Source organism: Ornithorhynchus anatinus, chromosome 7, assembly GCF_004115215.2.
Source record: "Ornithorhynchus anatinus isolate Pmale09 chromosome 7, mOrnAna1.pri.v4, whole genome shotgun sequence".
NCBI classification, from domain to species: domain Eukaryota; kingdom Metazoa; phylum Chordata; class Mammalia; order Monotremata; family Ornithorhynchidae; genus Ornithorhynchus; species Ornithorhynchus anatinus.
In genome coordinates, this window is record NC_041734.1 from 18,030,188 (window position 1) to 18,046,982 (window position 16,795).

At 42.4% G+C, this 16,795-nt stretch overlaps 1 protein-coding gene across 1 annotated transcript in view; it reads left to right on the forward strand.

The window, feature by feature from the left end:
• The window catches only part of CDH2 (cadherin 2), a 208,080-nt gene that overhangs the window by 158,364 nt on the left and 32,921 nt on the right, over positions 1-16,795 (forward strand). Inside the window, exons 7-9 of the mRNA XM_007667640.3 lie at positions 5,162-5,334; positions 13,061-13,198; positions 14,010-14,195. Coding sequence (XP_007665830.2) covers positions 5,162-5,334; positions 13,061-13,198; positions 14,010-14,195 — 497 coding nt within the window. The remainder of the gene's footprint in view (positions 1-5,161; positions 5,335-13,060; positions 13,199-14,009; positions 14,196-16,795) is intronic.

Consider the following 16,795-nt stretch of genomic DNA (forward strand, 5'->3'; position numbering starts at 1 on the left):
GCACTACACTAAGGGCTTGGGAGAGGACAGTACAGCAGAGTGGTAGACGTTTTCCCTGCCCACAACAAGATGTGGGAATAATAATAATAATTATGGTATTTGTTAAGCGCTTACTCTGTCCCAGGCACCGTACTAAGCACTGAAGCAGCATGGCCTAGTGGAAAGAGCACGGGCCTGGGAATCAGAGGACCTGGGTTCTAACCTTGGTTATATCACCTATCTGCTGTGTGACTGTCTGACTCCCAGGGCTATGCGCTAACCATTAGGCATGCTGCTGCTGCTGCTCTATGATTAGCATGACTGAGTACGATTAATGTTGAATACAGTTCTCCTGGGCTCAAAGTTATTCCCAGTCAATCAATTAGCAATGTTTATTAAACATTTACGATGTGCAGAGTACTGTTTTAAGTGCTTGGGAGAGGACAATACACTAGAGTTGGTAGACACAATCCCTGCTCTCAAGAAATTTACAGGCTAACACGGAAGAAGCAGTTGAAACCCTTTAGGTAGTTATGGTTAGGGAATGTATCTGCCAGTCCTCTTGTATTGTACTCTCCCAAGCACTTAGTACAGTGCTCTGTACATAGTAAGCGCTCAACAGATATCATTGATAGTGAATTATTTTCGACAACGAAAGGGTCCCTGATGTTCTAAAGTGTTCTTGCTTTTCCAGAAATGTATGGCTTCCTTCCAGGGAGTAACTTTATACCCTGGGAGAATTGGATACAAGTAAGCTATGAGCTATTTTGTGTGTGTTCGGGTTTTTTTTAGTTTGAAAATGGCTTTGGGATAGCAGGGAGGAGAGAGAGAAAAAGAAAACAGTGTTTCCAGAATTGGAAAGCACTGGGGAGATTTCAGTGGAGGATAAAGGCATGATCCCTGTTCCCAAGGATCTTACTTTCTAACAGGTGAGACAGATAGATATACATTATTTGTAGGTAAATAACAGGAGGAAAAGGAGAGATACAACTGGAAATAAGTGTAAGAAAGGGTGGTTGAGCGGATAGTACATTATGTAAATTGATCTCTTTCTAGGTACTAAGGATCAGTATTCTGTGTTTTGTAATATAGGGTTTCTCCCACTACACTCCAGTTCACACTCTGTATTCTCCCTCAAGCTAACAACCCACTCACTGTGCCTTATTCCCGTGCCTCTTGTCACCAAGCTTTGCTCACCTCTTTCTACCTGCCTTCAACTTCCTCTCCATTCCAATCCACCAGACCACAGATCTCCCTATCTTTAAAGCCCTTCTGAAGCTTCACTTCCTCCAGGAGGCCTTTTCTTCTCCCCAAACCATGTCATCCCACCTTCACCTCAGCCCTTTTTCACTCCCATCTGTATTTCGATCTCATCTATCTCTCCACCAACCTGTCGCCCATGCCCAGGCCTCTGGCCTGGAATGCCTTCCCTTCTCTTATCCAACAGACAATTACTCTCCCCTGCTTCAAACCTTACTGAAGGCACATCTCCTCCAAGAGACCTTCCCTGACTAAGCTCTCCTTTCCTCTTCTTCTACTCCCCTCTGCATCTCCCTGACTTGCTCCCTTTATTCATCCCCCCCCTCCAAGCCCCACATCACTTATAAACATATCTGTAATTCATTTACTTATATTAATATCTGTCTCCCCTCTAAACTGTGAGGTCATTGTGGGCAGAGAACGTGTCTATTATTGTTTCATACTCTCTCCCAAGCGCTTAGTACAGTGCTCTGCACACAGGAAGTGCTCCTTAACATTAACAAAAGATGACTGACTGACTTACTGACGTTGCACCTCTGTCCCTAGTGAACAACCTACCCTGCTATTAATAATAATGTAATAATAATGTTGGTATTTGTTAAGCGCTTACTATGTGCAGAGCACTGTTCTAAGCACTGGAGTAGATACAGGGTAATCAGGTTGTCCCACATGAGGCTCATAATCTTCATCTCCATTTTACAGATGAGGGAACTGCGGCACAGAAAAGTTAAGTGACTTGCCCACAGTCACACAGCTGACGAGTGGTGGAGCTGGGATTAGAACCAAAGTCCTCTGACTCCCAGGCTCATGCTCTTTCCACTAGGCCATGCTGCTTCAAATACTAAGTGCTGAGCAAATAACCAGTATTTTCATTTTTTTCCACCCAGAAAAGATCCAAAGATAAGTGAAATTTGCACAAAGTAAATTTCCTCTATCATTTCAAGACTTTGTACTTAAACAGAACCAATAAATTACTTTAGTCTTTACCTAGATTAGCCTGTTGCCCAGAGATATTATTTACTGGGGACTGGTCTAGGTGTTCAAAATGTGACCTCAGTAAGCGTCACTCCTGAACCTCTTGGCAGCTAAATATCTGAAGTAAAGTCGATTTGAGGTTTTCAGGTCTAGCAACAGTTGGCAGACCCCTGCCTATGACCACAGTATTCCAGGTTGATTTGAATAGTCTTGCCTTCCTTAGGAAAAGAAGGGCTTCATAGGAACATTGTCAGTTTAAGTGTTGAGATGTTCAGGATTGGGTGATAAAAATGATAGAACTATGAAGGATTTTCATTCATTCATTCAATCATATTTATTGAGCACTTACTCTGTGCAGACCACTGTAGTAAGCACTAGGAAAGTACAATTGAGCAACAAATAGAGACAATCCTTACCCAACAATGGGCTCACCATCTAGGGGTGGCGGGGAGGGACAGACAACAAATCAAAGCAAGCAAACAGGCATCAATAGAATCAATATAAATAAATAAGATTATAGGTATATGCACATCATTAATAAAATTAATAGAATAATGAATTTATACATATATATGCACAAGTGCTGTGGGGGAGGGAAGTGGGTAGAGCAAAGGGAGGGAGTTGGGGAGATGGGGAGGAGAGGAAGAGCCGAGGAAAAGGAGGGCTTAGTCTGGGAAAGCCTCCTGGAGGAGGTGACTTTTCAGTAGAACTTTGAACAGGGGGAGTGTGCTAGTTTGGTGGATGTGAGAAGGGAGGGTATTCCAGGCCAGAGGTAGGATGTTTAAGAAGCACCAAAATGAATGAATCGATCCCTTTCCAGACGGACTGATAAGGATGGGGAAAATCAAATCTGGCAAAGCAGAATTAGAGAAACAGTAATAATAATAATAATAATGTTGGTATTTGTTAAGCGCTTACTATGTGCCGAGCACTGTTCTAAGCGCTGGGGTAGACAGAGGGGAATCAGGTCGTCCCACGTGGGGCTCACAGTCTTAATCCCCATTTTACAGATGAGGGAACTGAGGCACAGAGAAGTTAAGTGACTTGCCCACAGTCACACAGCCGACAAGTGGCAGAGCTGGGATTCGAACTCATGAGCCCTGACTCCAAAGCCCATGCTCTTTCCACTGAGCCACGTCTAGTGGATAGGGCACAGGCCTGGGAGTCCAGAGGAACCGGCTTCTAATCCCCCACTCTGCACTCATCTGTTATGTTTCCTGGGACAAGTCACTTAACTTTTATGAGCCTCAGTTACCTCATCTGTAAAATGGGAATTAAGACTGTGAGCCCCATGTGGAATATGGACTGTGTCCAACCTCATTAGCTTGTATCTACTCCAGTACCTGGTGCTTAACAAATAACATAAAAAAAGAGGTCGGAAACATGTAAAGAAGATTTTTCTTGACCTCTCTCAGGTGAGGTGTTCTGGCTTGTGTCAGTGTTTTGGTCATTACTGTGGATGAGTCATCACTTCAAAAATGGGCATTATTTCCAAAATAAAAATCTAAGTTCAATGAAAATCAATCAGAGGTATTTAATACTAAATTCTTGGGGGATTCCAATGCAGTTGGTAGATATGATCTCTTTACTCAAGGATAATGATTCTTTTTGAACATCATCTCCCTTCCTTTAAATGGCACTGGGTTTGAAAGGAAGCATGTAAGAATTTTTTGCATTTCCACCATGATTGGAAGCAAGAAATCATTTAGTGGTATATATTACATGCTCAGTGTGGGTAGAACACTGTACAATACTGAAGAGTTGGTAGACACATTCCCTAGCCACAAGGAGCTTACAGTCTAGAGAGAGAAGTAGGCAACAAATTCACAGGTTGGTCTCTATCCTGGTGTTCAAAAACCTCCCTTTGTCATTCAGAAGCCTCCCTCTTTCATACCCTCAAGGGGATTTTGTTTCTTCGTTTGAGCTGTGCTCTAACTGTGTCTGCTTGTAGAGTCTGATTCAAAAAGTCCAAAGTGACTCCGTCTCTCCTTATTAAAGAAAGAGCTGTTCAGCCAACCAAATAGCCAGTATTTTCTAGTTGACAATTTCTAGTTGATCTCTGAAGTGGATGAATTCCAAACTGCAAACCAAGAACTTAAGATAAACAAATTTCCCTCTTCTTAAAGTTGAGAACTTTAGGAGAAAACGGTGAATAGAAAACCTTTTATGGGCTCTGGCCTATTTGTTAGGGCTATAGATAATAGTCTCCTCCTGTAGATTGTAAGCTCCTGGTGGGCAGGGATGAAATCTACCTAGTCTGATGTATTATACCTCTCAAGCACTTATTACAGTGATTGATTGCTAGGGAGAATTTGGGATTGATTTTTCTTGCGTTGCAAAGTCTGCCAAGCTGAAGATAGCCCTTTGAGTTTTTATGGGGGAAGACATTGTCTTTTAGTTGCCAAAGATGCTGGTCACAAAGGAGTCTTTTTAGGCATCTTCAAGTGCCTGCCATATTGACAAAGAGCAATTTAGGTGCTGGAGAAAATTGAGCGATCCCAAATGTTCAGAAATTGCAGTAAAATATTGCCAGAGCATGGACTTAGCAAGCCCAAGTTTCTTCCAAAGGACATTTCCCCAACTCTACTTATCACGTGTGTTTGATATCATTTGCAATCATAAACATTTACATTCTGAACTGAAGGGTTTCAGATCAGCCAAAGAATGTGGTGTTTTTTCCTCGTTAAGGGAAAGAGCGTCGGCAATGTCGGATTTTGCAATGACCACAGGGAAAGCAGTGTCTGAAGAGCATAAACAAAGTGAACATGGTTTAAAAACCAAGGACTTTCCATTCGGGTTGATAATTGCTCAACTCGGGCCAAAAAGTTTGTTTGGAGTCACAGCTAAAATGAGAGGAGTTTCTCAAAGGAAGACCATAAAGCTTGGGTTGGAAAGGAACCTATGTAAGCAAAGTAAAGGGTTTACATGACCTCTGTCCTACCTTTAGGAACTTACGTGATGACTGTAACAGCCATCGATGCTGATGATCCTAATGCACAAAACGGAATGCTGAGGTACAGAATTTTGTCCCAAGCTCCAAACACCCCTTCCCCAAACATGTTCACAATCAACAATGAGACCGGTGATATTATAACAGTGGCGGCTGGACTTGATAGAGAGGTGAGTGCAAGAAACCGGATTCATTGTCGGGTTTGATTTTTAAATTCTTTTTTTCTTTTTTGAGCGGGGGGGGGGAATCACACTCGCTTTTCTACAAAGAGAGGCAATCAGTCAGTCGTGTTTATCAAGCGCTTACTGTGTGCAGAGCTAAGACATCGTCCCCAATTTTAATGTCTAGAGTAAGAATATGCATCAGTAAGAAATGTACTGGGAAATATGAGGGCTCTGAATAGAAAACCTTAAAGAACTGACTACATGAGCTTCGACCTATTTGTTAGGGCTGTAGATTGTAGGCCTTTATTCTTTTCACGGACTAATTGAAAAGAAGGTGTAATCATTCCAAGTGACTTAAATTAAGGGGCTTTGAGTAGGGAGTCAGGCTAGAAATAAGATCACTGCATTTTCAATTTTCATTTTCAATTTTAGTCTTGTGTCAATAAACTTGATCACCTGTAATAATAGTATTTTCAGGGAGAGATAAAATCTGGGTAAATGGAGCCTTCGAAGTCTGGGTAGATGGCATCTTTCTATTTCACTCTCTAGTGGCTAGTGAACCCAAGCCATTTTCTACAAAGAAGACCATCTGCTGTATTATAGCTTCTGCCTTGACTCTGGGATTAATTTATTTAAGAGCTCCACTACTTTCTGTAAAATCAACAGATTGGTCATTATTGACACCTAGGTAAATAGTTGTTTGTCGTGGTGATTAAAGCCTAGAATCATCTTGTTGGTTAAATGTCAAGGTAAAAATCCCATCACCTGACCACAAAGGCAGAAACAGAAAATGCCCCAAGTTTGAACATCATTCATCAGGCTGAGCACTTCTACGCAAATGTTCTGGAAAATCAAAACCTAACTTTGGCCTGATAACCAATGGTGGGGAACAATAATAATAATAATGTTAATAATAATGTTGGTATTTGTTAAGTGCTTACTATGTGCAGAGCACTGTTCTAAGCGCTGGGGTAGATACAGGGTAATCAGGTTGTCCCACGTGAGGCTCACAGTTAATCCCCATTTTACAGATGAGGTAACTGAGGCACAGAGAAGTTAAGTGACTTGCCCACAGTTACACAGCTGCCAAGTGGCAGGGCCGGGAGTCGAACCCATGACCTCTGACTCACAAGCCCGGGCTCTTTCCACTGAGCTATGCTGCTTCTCATGATAATGAGTAATGAATAATTAGGTTGTTTATTAGGCAATTACTATGTGCCAAGCACTGTACTAAGCACTGGGGTAGATCAGCATGGCCTAGTAGATAGAGCCCAAAGCCTAGGAGTCTGAAGGACCTGGGTTCTAACCCCGGTTCCGCCACTTGTCTGCTGTGTGACCTTGTGCAAATCACTTCACTTCTCTGTGCCTCAGATACCTCATTTGTAAAATGGTAATCCTCACGTGTTCAACCTTGACATATTAACAAATACTATCATTATTATTATTAAGTTGGGCACGGTCCATGTCCCACATGGGGCTCATGGTCTAAATAGGAGGAAACTGATCTATCTGTATAATTTGATGTGTAGACACCAGCAAAAGATATTGAAAACAAAACAGTGCCCTCCAGTAGGACTTGCAAAACAAGATTCAGGGTCATTTAGTTTTAGTTGAACTGACTGTTTGAATTGTAATTAGCAAGGAAACTAGCACAAACTACTCTGTTAGTGAAATGGGGCCCAGGAATCGTCAGATTTACCACTAAATCACGGGACATAAGCAATGTCAGATGTCTGCCGTGTCTAGCTGCCCTTTATATTTGAAGATGGTGAGAAATGTCCATCTACCCCAACGTCTAGTACAGTGGCTGGTACATAGAAAACACTTAACAGATACCAATAAAAAATAAAAAAAAGATTATTTAAGGGGGAGAATAGATGATTGAAGTGATACTCTAAGAATCTTCAGGTATATCTGGGAGTTGAGCAGTGTTTATTGAGGGTCTCCTGAATGCAGCACTTAAAATTGAGGTCAGAGGGAAATAGATAAGGAAGACCAAGCTTCAGCCTCTGACCTTGAAAGGTTTATCATCTAAACTCCAAAATAAGTGTTGATGGCCAGCTGATTTCAGTTCTTCACTGAGGTTGGATATTAGGGTAATGAATAAGAGGGTAAAAGATAGTCCAATACAGACGGCCAAGAAGGAAGAATTTTTTTTTCCCCAACTAAGGTAGGTGAGAGAAAACAAGAATGATTAGTGAGGGATTTTGAGTAATGGCCTATTAAGGAGGAGAGAGTGTCAACTATTTGGGAAAGATTGTGGCAGAGCAAGACTCTTTCCTCTCTTGGGCTTCTTTAGTTTTTATTATAAATATTGTAACCCTACTGTTGGTTTAGTGTAATAACCCTGCTCTGGGAATCTGAGAAGCAGTGTGGCCTGGTGGAGAAAATACGGGCCCGGGAGTCTGAAGGACCTGGATTCTAATCCTGGCTCTACCTCTTGTCTACTGTGTGACCTTGGACAAGTCACTTAACTTTTCTAGACCACAGTTACCTCATCTGTAAAATTGGGATTAAGACTTTGAGCCTCATGTGGGACAGGGACTTGTCCAACCTGATTAACTTTTATCTACCCCAGTGCTTAGTACAGTGCATGCCACATAGTAAATGCTTAACTAATATCATAAAAAACAGTCTATCCCAGCATTTAACACATGCCATAAAAGAAAGTGTGAATGCTGAATGAGATAGAGACTATTTTCAACCTGAATACCTGATATCTAATAATAATAATAATTATGGTATTTGTTAAGTGCTTACTATGTACCAGGAACTGTACTAACTGCTGGGGTCGATACAAGCAAATTTTGTTGGACACAGCCCCTGTCTTGTGTAGGGCTCACCGTCACAATCCCCATTTTACAAAATGAGGTAACTGAGTCCCAGAGAAGTGAAGTGACTTGCCCGAGTTCACACAGCAGACAAGTAGCAGAGTCAGGATTAGGACTCAGTCCCTATCCCAAGTCGGGTTCACAGTCTCAATATCCATTTTACAGAGGAGGTAACTGAGGCTTAGAAAAGTGAATTGACTTGCCCAAGGTCTCACAGCCGACAAGTGGTGGAGCTGGGATTAGAACCTGTGACTTTTGACTCCCTGGCCCTTGCTCTATCCATTATGCCATGCTGCTTCTCTTAGTACAGTGCTTGGCACAATTATCATTACTTTATTTTGTCACGATTATTGTTATCATTATCCTCAGGATTTTGGGTTACCCCCAAATTCACTGGCCTTAAATGTTCTGAGGGTGATAGGGGACCATATGTTTTGCTTTTCACTCTTGGGAAGACAAAGGTGAGGAGCCATGTCGCTAATGATCTTTATTGCAGTTGAGAGGCAAAATGCAGACTTGAAAACCAGGTGCCATATGCTTACATTTTGCAAGATGGCACCAAATACCTACCCTGCATCTCTAGATGAAGTGGGTTGGGTGAGCTCCTGCATCTGAGACACTCCTTTCTGCCTCACTCCTGGAAGTTTTTGAAACATGGAGGTTAAAATGTAAATGTGAAGGACAGATTTGTATTTGATTACACACAGTGTGCTCCAGAATGTGGATAAATGGAAAATTTCAGAAAAATTGGGAAACTGAACCTTCCTGGGAATTAAGCCATTTAAGTGACCACTACTTCACTGAATTTTCCATTTAAAATAATTGTCTCGCATTTTCCAATGATCACTGAATTCCCCATCTTCTTTAATCAACAATATACCTCCTATCTCTATCTAACAAGCAGGTGGAGATTACAAAATAAAAATCTCTGATATTTTTCCTTAACTGTCTTATTTTTGTGAATTCTCCTCTAGTGCTGCTACAAGAGCTAATGAAAGGAACATTTCCAAGGCCTTACAAATACCCGTCTTTATGGTTTTCTGCCAGAAGCTTGAACTAAATGCCCTATCATAATTTCCCCCCAACCACAAGAGCATTAAGCTGAAATGGCGTTCTGGATCCCAAATGGAAGTCACTGATAGACATTTTAACCTGCAGAACTATAACAGTAAGAAGTTCTAGGTGGAGAAAAACATAGGAGATTCGGGAAGCCATATTTTATCATTGAAAAGTAGAATTCTCCTCCCTCTACAAGCGAAGTAATGTGGTTTGGCACCCAATTTGAGATCTGATTGGTGAGATTTGAATTTCCCCCTTTCCCTCCCCTCCCCTAGCTGGGACCAAGCCTAAAGTTTGATACATTTGGGCAGGGCTCCAGCAGTGAGTTAAGAATTGGAGGTTCAGCAAGATTTCTGCATTTGGTAACGAGGAACTGAAATTTGCAGTGACTGTTAAATCTGTTAAGAGGCAGGAGTGTGTGGCTTGGAATATTTTTAGCCCGTATGGAAATGTTCAGATTTCCACAGGGAATTCGAATCATTTCAGATAATGCTTTTGTAGTGTGGTGGTGGTGGTGGTGTTTTTCTAGCAGAAAGGCTTTTATGCTCACTGCAGACTCTCAGGATTTTTTCCTGGTTGGGCTGAAGAGCCCAGATGGTTTTCAGTGTTAAAAATCAGTTTGAATCTTAAATAGAGAGGGCTTTTATAGGAATAATCCCCTCCTTTTTCTGTTATTTGTTAAGCACTTACCGTGTGTCAATCACTGTTCTGAGCCCTGGGTTATGTACAAGTTTGTCAGGTGGGACCCAATCCCTGTCCCTCATGGGACTCACAGTCTAAGCAGGAGGGAGGAGGATTTAATCCCCATTTTCCAGATGAAGTAACTGAGGCCCAGAGAAGTGAAGTGATCTGCCCCAGGGCACAGAGCAAGCGATTGGCAGAGCCGGGATAAGAATCCACATCCTCTGACTCCCCAGCCTGTGATCTTTCCATTAGACCACGCTATTTCTCTAGCACTTCTCATTTACTGAGAACTCAGTGTTTTTCAGAGGATGTCAAGTGGATTCCAAAACAGTGAGAGACTCATCACCTTCATTAGCAATACTGACTATCTATCACATAGTAGCGGCAGCATCATTAGCTGCATCAGCCCTCTAGACTGTAAGCTTGTTGTGGGCAGGGAATTTGTCTGTTTATTGTTATACTTTACTCTCCCAAAGGCTCAGTACAGAGCTCTGCACACAGTAAGCACTCAATAAATGGTATCAACTGACTGCTAGGATAGTAGTAATAGCAGCCTTAACAGTAGCAGTATAGTAGTAATAATAATGATGTTGGTATTTGTTAAGCGCTTACTATGTGCAGAGCGCTGTTCTAAGTGCTGGGGTAGATACAGGGTAATCAGGTTGTCCTACATGAGGCTCACCATCTTAATCCCCATTTTACAGATGAGGGAACTGAGGCACAGAGAAGTCAAGTGACTTGCCCACAGTCACACAGCTGTCAAGTGGCAGATCCGGGATTCGAACCCATAATCTCTGACTCCCAAGCCCGGGCTCTTTCCCCTGAGCCATGCTGCTTCTCTAAATGCTCTAGTAGTAGCATTTATTGAGCACCTATTTGCTTTTTAAATGATATTAGGCACTTACTAAGCACTGATGTAAATGCAAGATAATTAGGTTAGACACAGTCCCTGTCCCACATGAGGCTCACAGCCTTCATCCCTATTTTACAGATGAGGTGACTGAGGCCCAGAGAAATTAAGTGACTTGGCCTAGGTCACACAGCAGACAAGTGGTGGAGCTGGGATTAGAACCTAGCTCCCCTGACTCCTAAAACTTTGCTTTTTATGCTAGGACACACTGCATCCCTACGTGGTGTAGTTCACTGAATTAGGTGCTTGGGAAGAACAAAATAAGGACACAACACACTCTCTGTCCACAAGGAGTTTATACCTTAAGAAGAGCACTGCAAATAGGTTCTTAGTGAACATAGAGATGAAATAAAAGATATGACCCAAGGACCCTCTAATCTAAGGGAAGTCAAATAGACATAAGAGCACTTACTATGTGCAGAGCACTGTGCCAAGCTCTTGGGAGAGTACAACAGAGTTGGCAGACCTCTACCCTGCCCACAACCAGCTATCTAGTAATTAAAAGAAGATGAAAATAATAGACATGGACAGATTGATGACAAAGAAATAAATGCATAAGAAAAATAAGGGACCTGGGGGAAGGCAGGTGTGATCTTAAATTTCAACTCAAGTTGAGAATTTATTACTGAACTGGAGTTCTAAGCAGGTGGTGTTTAGCTTTGTTTCCTATAATTAGTAGTATTAGCAATAGTGAATTATTACAACCTGCAGGGCAGTTTTTAAAGTCAGTCAGTGTTATACTGAGTGCCAAGCATTGTACTAAGTGCTTGGGAAAGTAGGAAGTAATAGAGTTGGTTGGCATTTTCCCCGCCCTCAAGAAGCTTACAAACTAGTTTTGGGAGACAGACATTATAATAAATTACAAATTGGAGAAGCAGCTGAGGATAGGTGGGAATAGGGTTTAACAAGTGCTTACTTGGTGCAGAGCCTTCTACTAAACACTGGGAGGAATACACTTTTGAGAATCGTCATTATTATCATTATTCATAGTAATAATAATAACAGTATTTGTTAAGCATTCATCAGTTGCCAAGCACTATTCTAAGCTCTGGGGTGGATCCAAGTTAATTCAGATCACTGTCCCACATGCAACTCACAGTCTAAGCAAGAGGGAGAACAGGCACTGACTTGAGGAAACTGAGGCACAGGGGAAGTGAAATGACTTGCCCAAGGTCACACAGCAGAATTAGACATGGTCCTTTTCCCTCAGGGGACTCACACGATCCAAGATGATAAGTTTAAGTGCTAGGGATTTTGGGATTGGGTGAATATCAAAGTACTTAAAGGGTAATAATAATAATAATGTTGGTATTTGTTAAGCACTTACTATGTGCAGAGCACTGTTCTAAGCACTGGGATAGATACAGGGTAATCAGGTTGTCCCACGTGAGGCTCACAGTTAATTCCCATTTTACAAATGAGGTAACTGAGGCATAGAGAAGTTAAGTGACTTGCCCAAGATCACACAGCTGACAAGTGGCAGAGCCGGGATTCAAACCCATGACCTTTGACTCCCAAGCCCGGGCTCTTTCCACTGAGCCACGCTGGGTAGAGAAAGGGCAAATAGGGTGGGGATATGGGAAGCTTGGGGAAAGCTTCCTGGAGGAAATATGATTTTGGCATTATTGTATCTCTCTTCAGCAATGAGGAGATGAATTTCAAGCATAGTTGCCAACTAGCCCTTAGAGGATTTCCAAAATAGGTGTAGTGCAGAGAGGACAGACACACGAAGAGAGAATAATGTGGTAATTTTAACAAAAAAAACTGCTTCTGCCTTGGATATTGGGGTGAGAATCCAAACTCTCCCGCCACCCTATTGTCCCCTCAGCTTTTGAGTCTCGGGAATGGTCCGGGTTCCACATTTGGATTGTGATATCCCAACATCCTGGCTGTGCCATCTCTTATAGGTTGAATTGAAGTATCGGTAAAGGTTCTGGGGTTATAGAGAAGAAGGCTGAAACCAAAGTCTGAATGAAGTGCTGTGTTATCCATGGCTCTGAGTCAACACCATACTTTCCTTTGGTAGGTTTGGAAGCCAAGAGTCTGTGAAAAATGTCAGAATGTTTTTCCATGGATTCCTGAGTTCCACACCGAGTATTTTAAAAGCTTCTCTAGCCATTTCAAGTCATGACATAGAATGAATAGGGTTCTTATTCTCCATGTGTAATAAAGCACCATTTATGAACACCTGTTGTCTTCTCGGAACATTAGTTCTGCTAATTTGCGTTGGTGTCGCTTTGTGTTTTAGAAAGTGCAGCAGTATACGTTAATAATTCAAGCTACAGACATGGAAGGAAATCCAACATATGGTCTTTCAAACACAGCAACTGCTGTCATCACAGTGACAGATGTCAATGACAATCCTCCAGAATTCACTGCTATGACTGTAAGTTCAGTAGAGAAGTCACTAAAGAAATTTTGGTCGATAAACCATCAAAAGTTCCATTTCAGAAGTGTTTTGGACACAGAGTGGATCTATTTTCCTCTAGTCCAGTGAAGCCGCAGAATTATGAATCCTGGTTCAAAAAGCCCATTCCCCTAAACCTTGAAATTAATGACCAAGATGCTGATTTTCAGATAGGTTCCAGCCCAACCATTTCAATCTAATCGGTCAAGGGTATTTATTGAGTGCATACTATGTGCAGAGCACTGAACTGTTTGCTAAATGCCATCATTATTATTTTTAACTGCAAGGAGTTGGTGGGCTGATGAGCATTCCTATGTTCTTATATGTAGGTTTACAAGGATTTGGGTTTTTTCAGAGTGGAATGGTCCAAGGTGAGTATCTGGGGCAGAATTAAGGACTGTTTGAAGGCCCATTCCTGTCCAAAGATGGATGCCCAGGTGGGCTATTATTCCACAGCTCTTCCCAGCTCTTCTGTTGTTGCTCTCAGAGACAGTGTTCTGGACCGGAAAGCACCAACTGGTTTTAACCTAGCAATGATCCTTCCCAATTTCTTGTGTAGCCTGTAAAGGAAGTGCATCTAAGGTTTCCCGGTAAGAAGAGTTCGGTTCACTTGAATCAGATTCCGTGTTACCTTGACTAAAGCAGAGTAAGCCCCCCAGTTCCTCTCCCCTCCCCACCCAACGGTGACCTTCTTCAAAATGTGGTTTGCAATCAGTGTCCCCATGAGGGGAGAGTCACGTTGCATGATTCCTTCTTCCTGATATCCTTTTTTTTCTTTTTATTCATATAGTTCTATGGTGAAGTCCCTGAAAACAGGGTGGATGTCATAGTAGCCAATCTAACTGTGACCGATAAGGATCAACCACACACTCCTGCCTGGAATGCCATTTACAGAATCACAGGCGGGGATCCCACAGGGCGCTTTGCTATTCAGACCGATCCGAACAGCAATGACGGCTTAGTAACGGTTGTGAAGGTAATCATCGCGCTGCTTTCTTATTCTTCATACGGCGGGGGAGAGTAAATGCTGAACCTCTCAATATTCAAATAAATCTGGGGACATGTGTCAGGCTTAGATGCGTGGCTTAGAGGAAAGAGCATGGGCTTGGGAGTCAGAGGTTGTGGGTTCTAATCCTGGCTCTGCCACTTGTCTGCTGTGTGAACTTGGGCAAGTAACTTGACTTCTCTGTGCCTCAATTACCTCATTTGAAAAATGGAGATTGACTGTGAGCCCCTCGTGGGACAACCTGATTACCTTGTATCTACCCCAGTGCTTAGAACAGTGTTTGGCACATAGTAAGCTCTTTACAAGTACCATCATTATTATTATGTAAGATGGCCACATTTATTTGGTTAGAACTCATAACATTAAACCGGGCATGTGCATCTTCCCCTTCATGGTTGGTGATGGTGGTAACCATGGTCCATTCTGGGACATCTGTCCTTCAAGTTGAAGAATATTGGAGACTTAAACTGAACATGTGCAGATTGAATTGCCGCGCCAGGAATTGTAGAGAGAGTGCTGAAAGAGCTCAAGAGCACCTGGGGATAGGTGCCTATTAGGCTGACCTGTTTAGCTAAACCATTCCCATTTCCAGGAGAGGCATATAGTTTTCTAAAATAATAATAATAATAATAATGATACTTGTTAAGCACTTACTCTATGCCAAGCACTGTTCTAAGCACTCAGGTAGATCCAAGTCAGTCAGGTTGGATGCAGCCCCTGTCCCACATGGGCCTCACTCTCTCAAGTTCCATTTTACAGATGGGGTAACAGGTCCAGAGAAGTGAAGTGAGTTGCCCAAGGTCACACAGCAGACATCTGGCAGAGCCGGGATTAGAACCCAAGAGTGCAGGTTTGGGAGTCAGAGGACATGGGTTCTAATCCTGGCTCTGCCACATGTCTACTATGTGACCTTGGGCAAGCCATTTGCCTTATCTGTGCCTCGGTTGCCTCATCTGCAAAATGGGGATTAAGACGGTGAACCCCATGTGGGACAACCTGATTACCTCATATCTACCCCAGCGCTTAGACCAGTGCTTGGCACATAGTAAGCGCTTGACAAGTACTATAATTATTATTTATCATTATTATCATTTTTCTGACTCCCAGGCTTGGGCTCTATCACTAAGCTACACTGTTTCTCCAATATATCCCGATAAAATATCCCAAGACTACAGACAGGAATCTGGGACTATCCCAACTGCCTCATGACATATGGTCAGCCTACATAGATGCTAAAATAAAATGAATGTACACTTTCTCTGTAAGGCTGTCATCAGTTGTTATAGTACTGTTGGTGGTAATTGGTAATCACAGCTACTGTAAGGATTTTTTTAAAAATGGGTTTGGGCGGGGTTTTATGTTTAATATAGACTGGACAGATTCATTTCTATGAAACTTTAACCAGGGAAAAGGTTAAAGTTAATAATGATAATTCTGGTACTTGTTAAGCGGTTACTATTTGTCAAGCACTGTTCTAAGTGCTGGGGGAGCTTCAAGTAAATCAGGTTGGATGCAGTCCCTGTCCCAATGGGGCTCACGCTCTTAATCCCCATTTTGCAGATTCGGTAACTGAGGCCCAGAAAAGCTAAGCGACTTGCCCTAAGTCACACAGCAGACATGTGGAGGAACTGGGATAAGAGCACAGGTTCTTCCGACTCCCAGGCCTATGCTCAATCCACTAAACCATGCCAGATATTAATTGTTCCCAGAGTCAATCGACTGCATTCTTCCTTTTTAGCATGATATCTGTTAGGAGCGTTGCCTAGAATGGCCATTATGACACCCACAGGTTTCTGTTATATAGTTGGCCTGTCATATCTGGGCCAGTTTATATCACAGTGGGGGACATTGGTGGAGGATTAGGGGGAGAGGAGGGGCAGGGGGGATGGTTGCTCTTGAAAAAAGGTTTCAGGAATGATGTGGCTATTTTTAACCCTCATTTTAAAGCCTTTTAAGGAGTGGTTCGCTAGTCCTTAATTGCCAGCCAAGAGACTACTGGAGAGAAGGGGACCGCTCTTTAAGTGATGATAAATACTCAGCTCTATAATTTAAAAGCCTTTTAAAGTACATTCCCATTCCTCCTGTCTCTCATTGATAAGCACCCTCTCCCCCCTCCCCCACACCCGCCCTCCTTGTTTTCTTCTCCGTGCCCAAGTGCTGCATTATGTAGGAGCCATCGCTCTAGTGTAAAATGGCAGAGCGCTAATTTAGGAGAGAGTGGAATGGTGACTTGTAAAGGGTCTTTTTTGATACTTCGGTGGAAAAAACCCCACAACCTACAGCAATCATGATCTTACCTTTGAGTTTCTCCTTTCTTTGGCCTCAAAAAAATAAGCCATAATTGAAGGTTAGGTTTGGAACTTGTTGATCTTGTAGTTAGAGAAAAAGACCGGGGACTGAAGGATTCTCGGGGTGGTCTGGGCTAAGACACTGCCTCATTGTCCCATCCTCGGTCATTTGCTTTCTGATGCAGCTAACCTTCAATTATCTTAGTGGTGGATGATTATCCAATTCAAGGATTTTCCAGGTGTAATTGCTCCTGCTCCTCCCTCTGCCATTTGGGTAAGGTG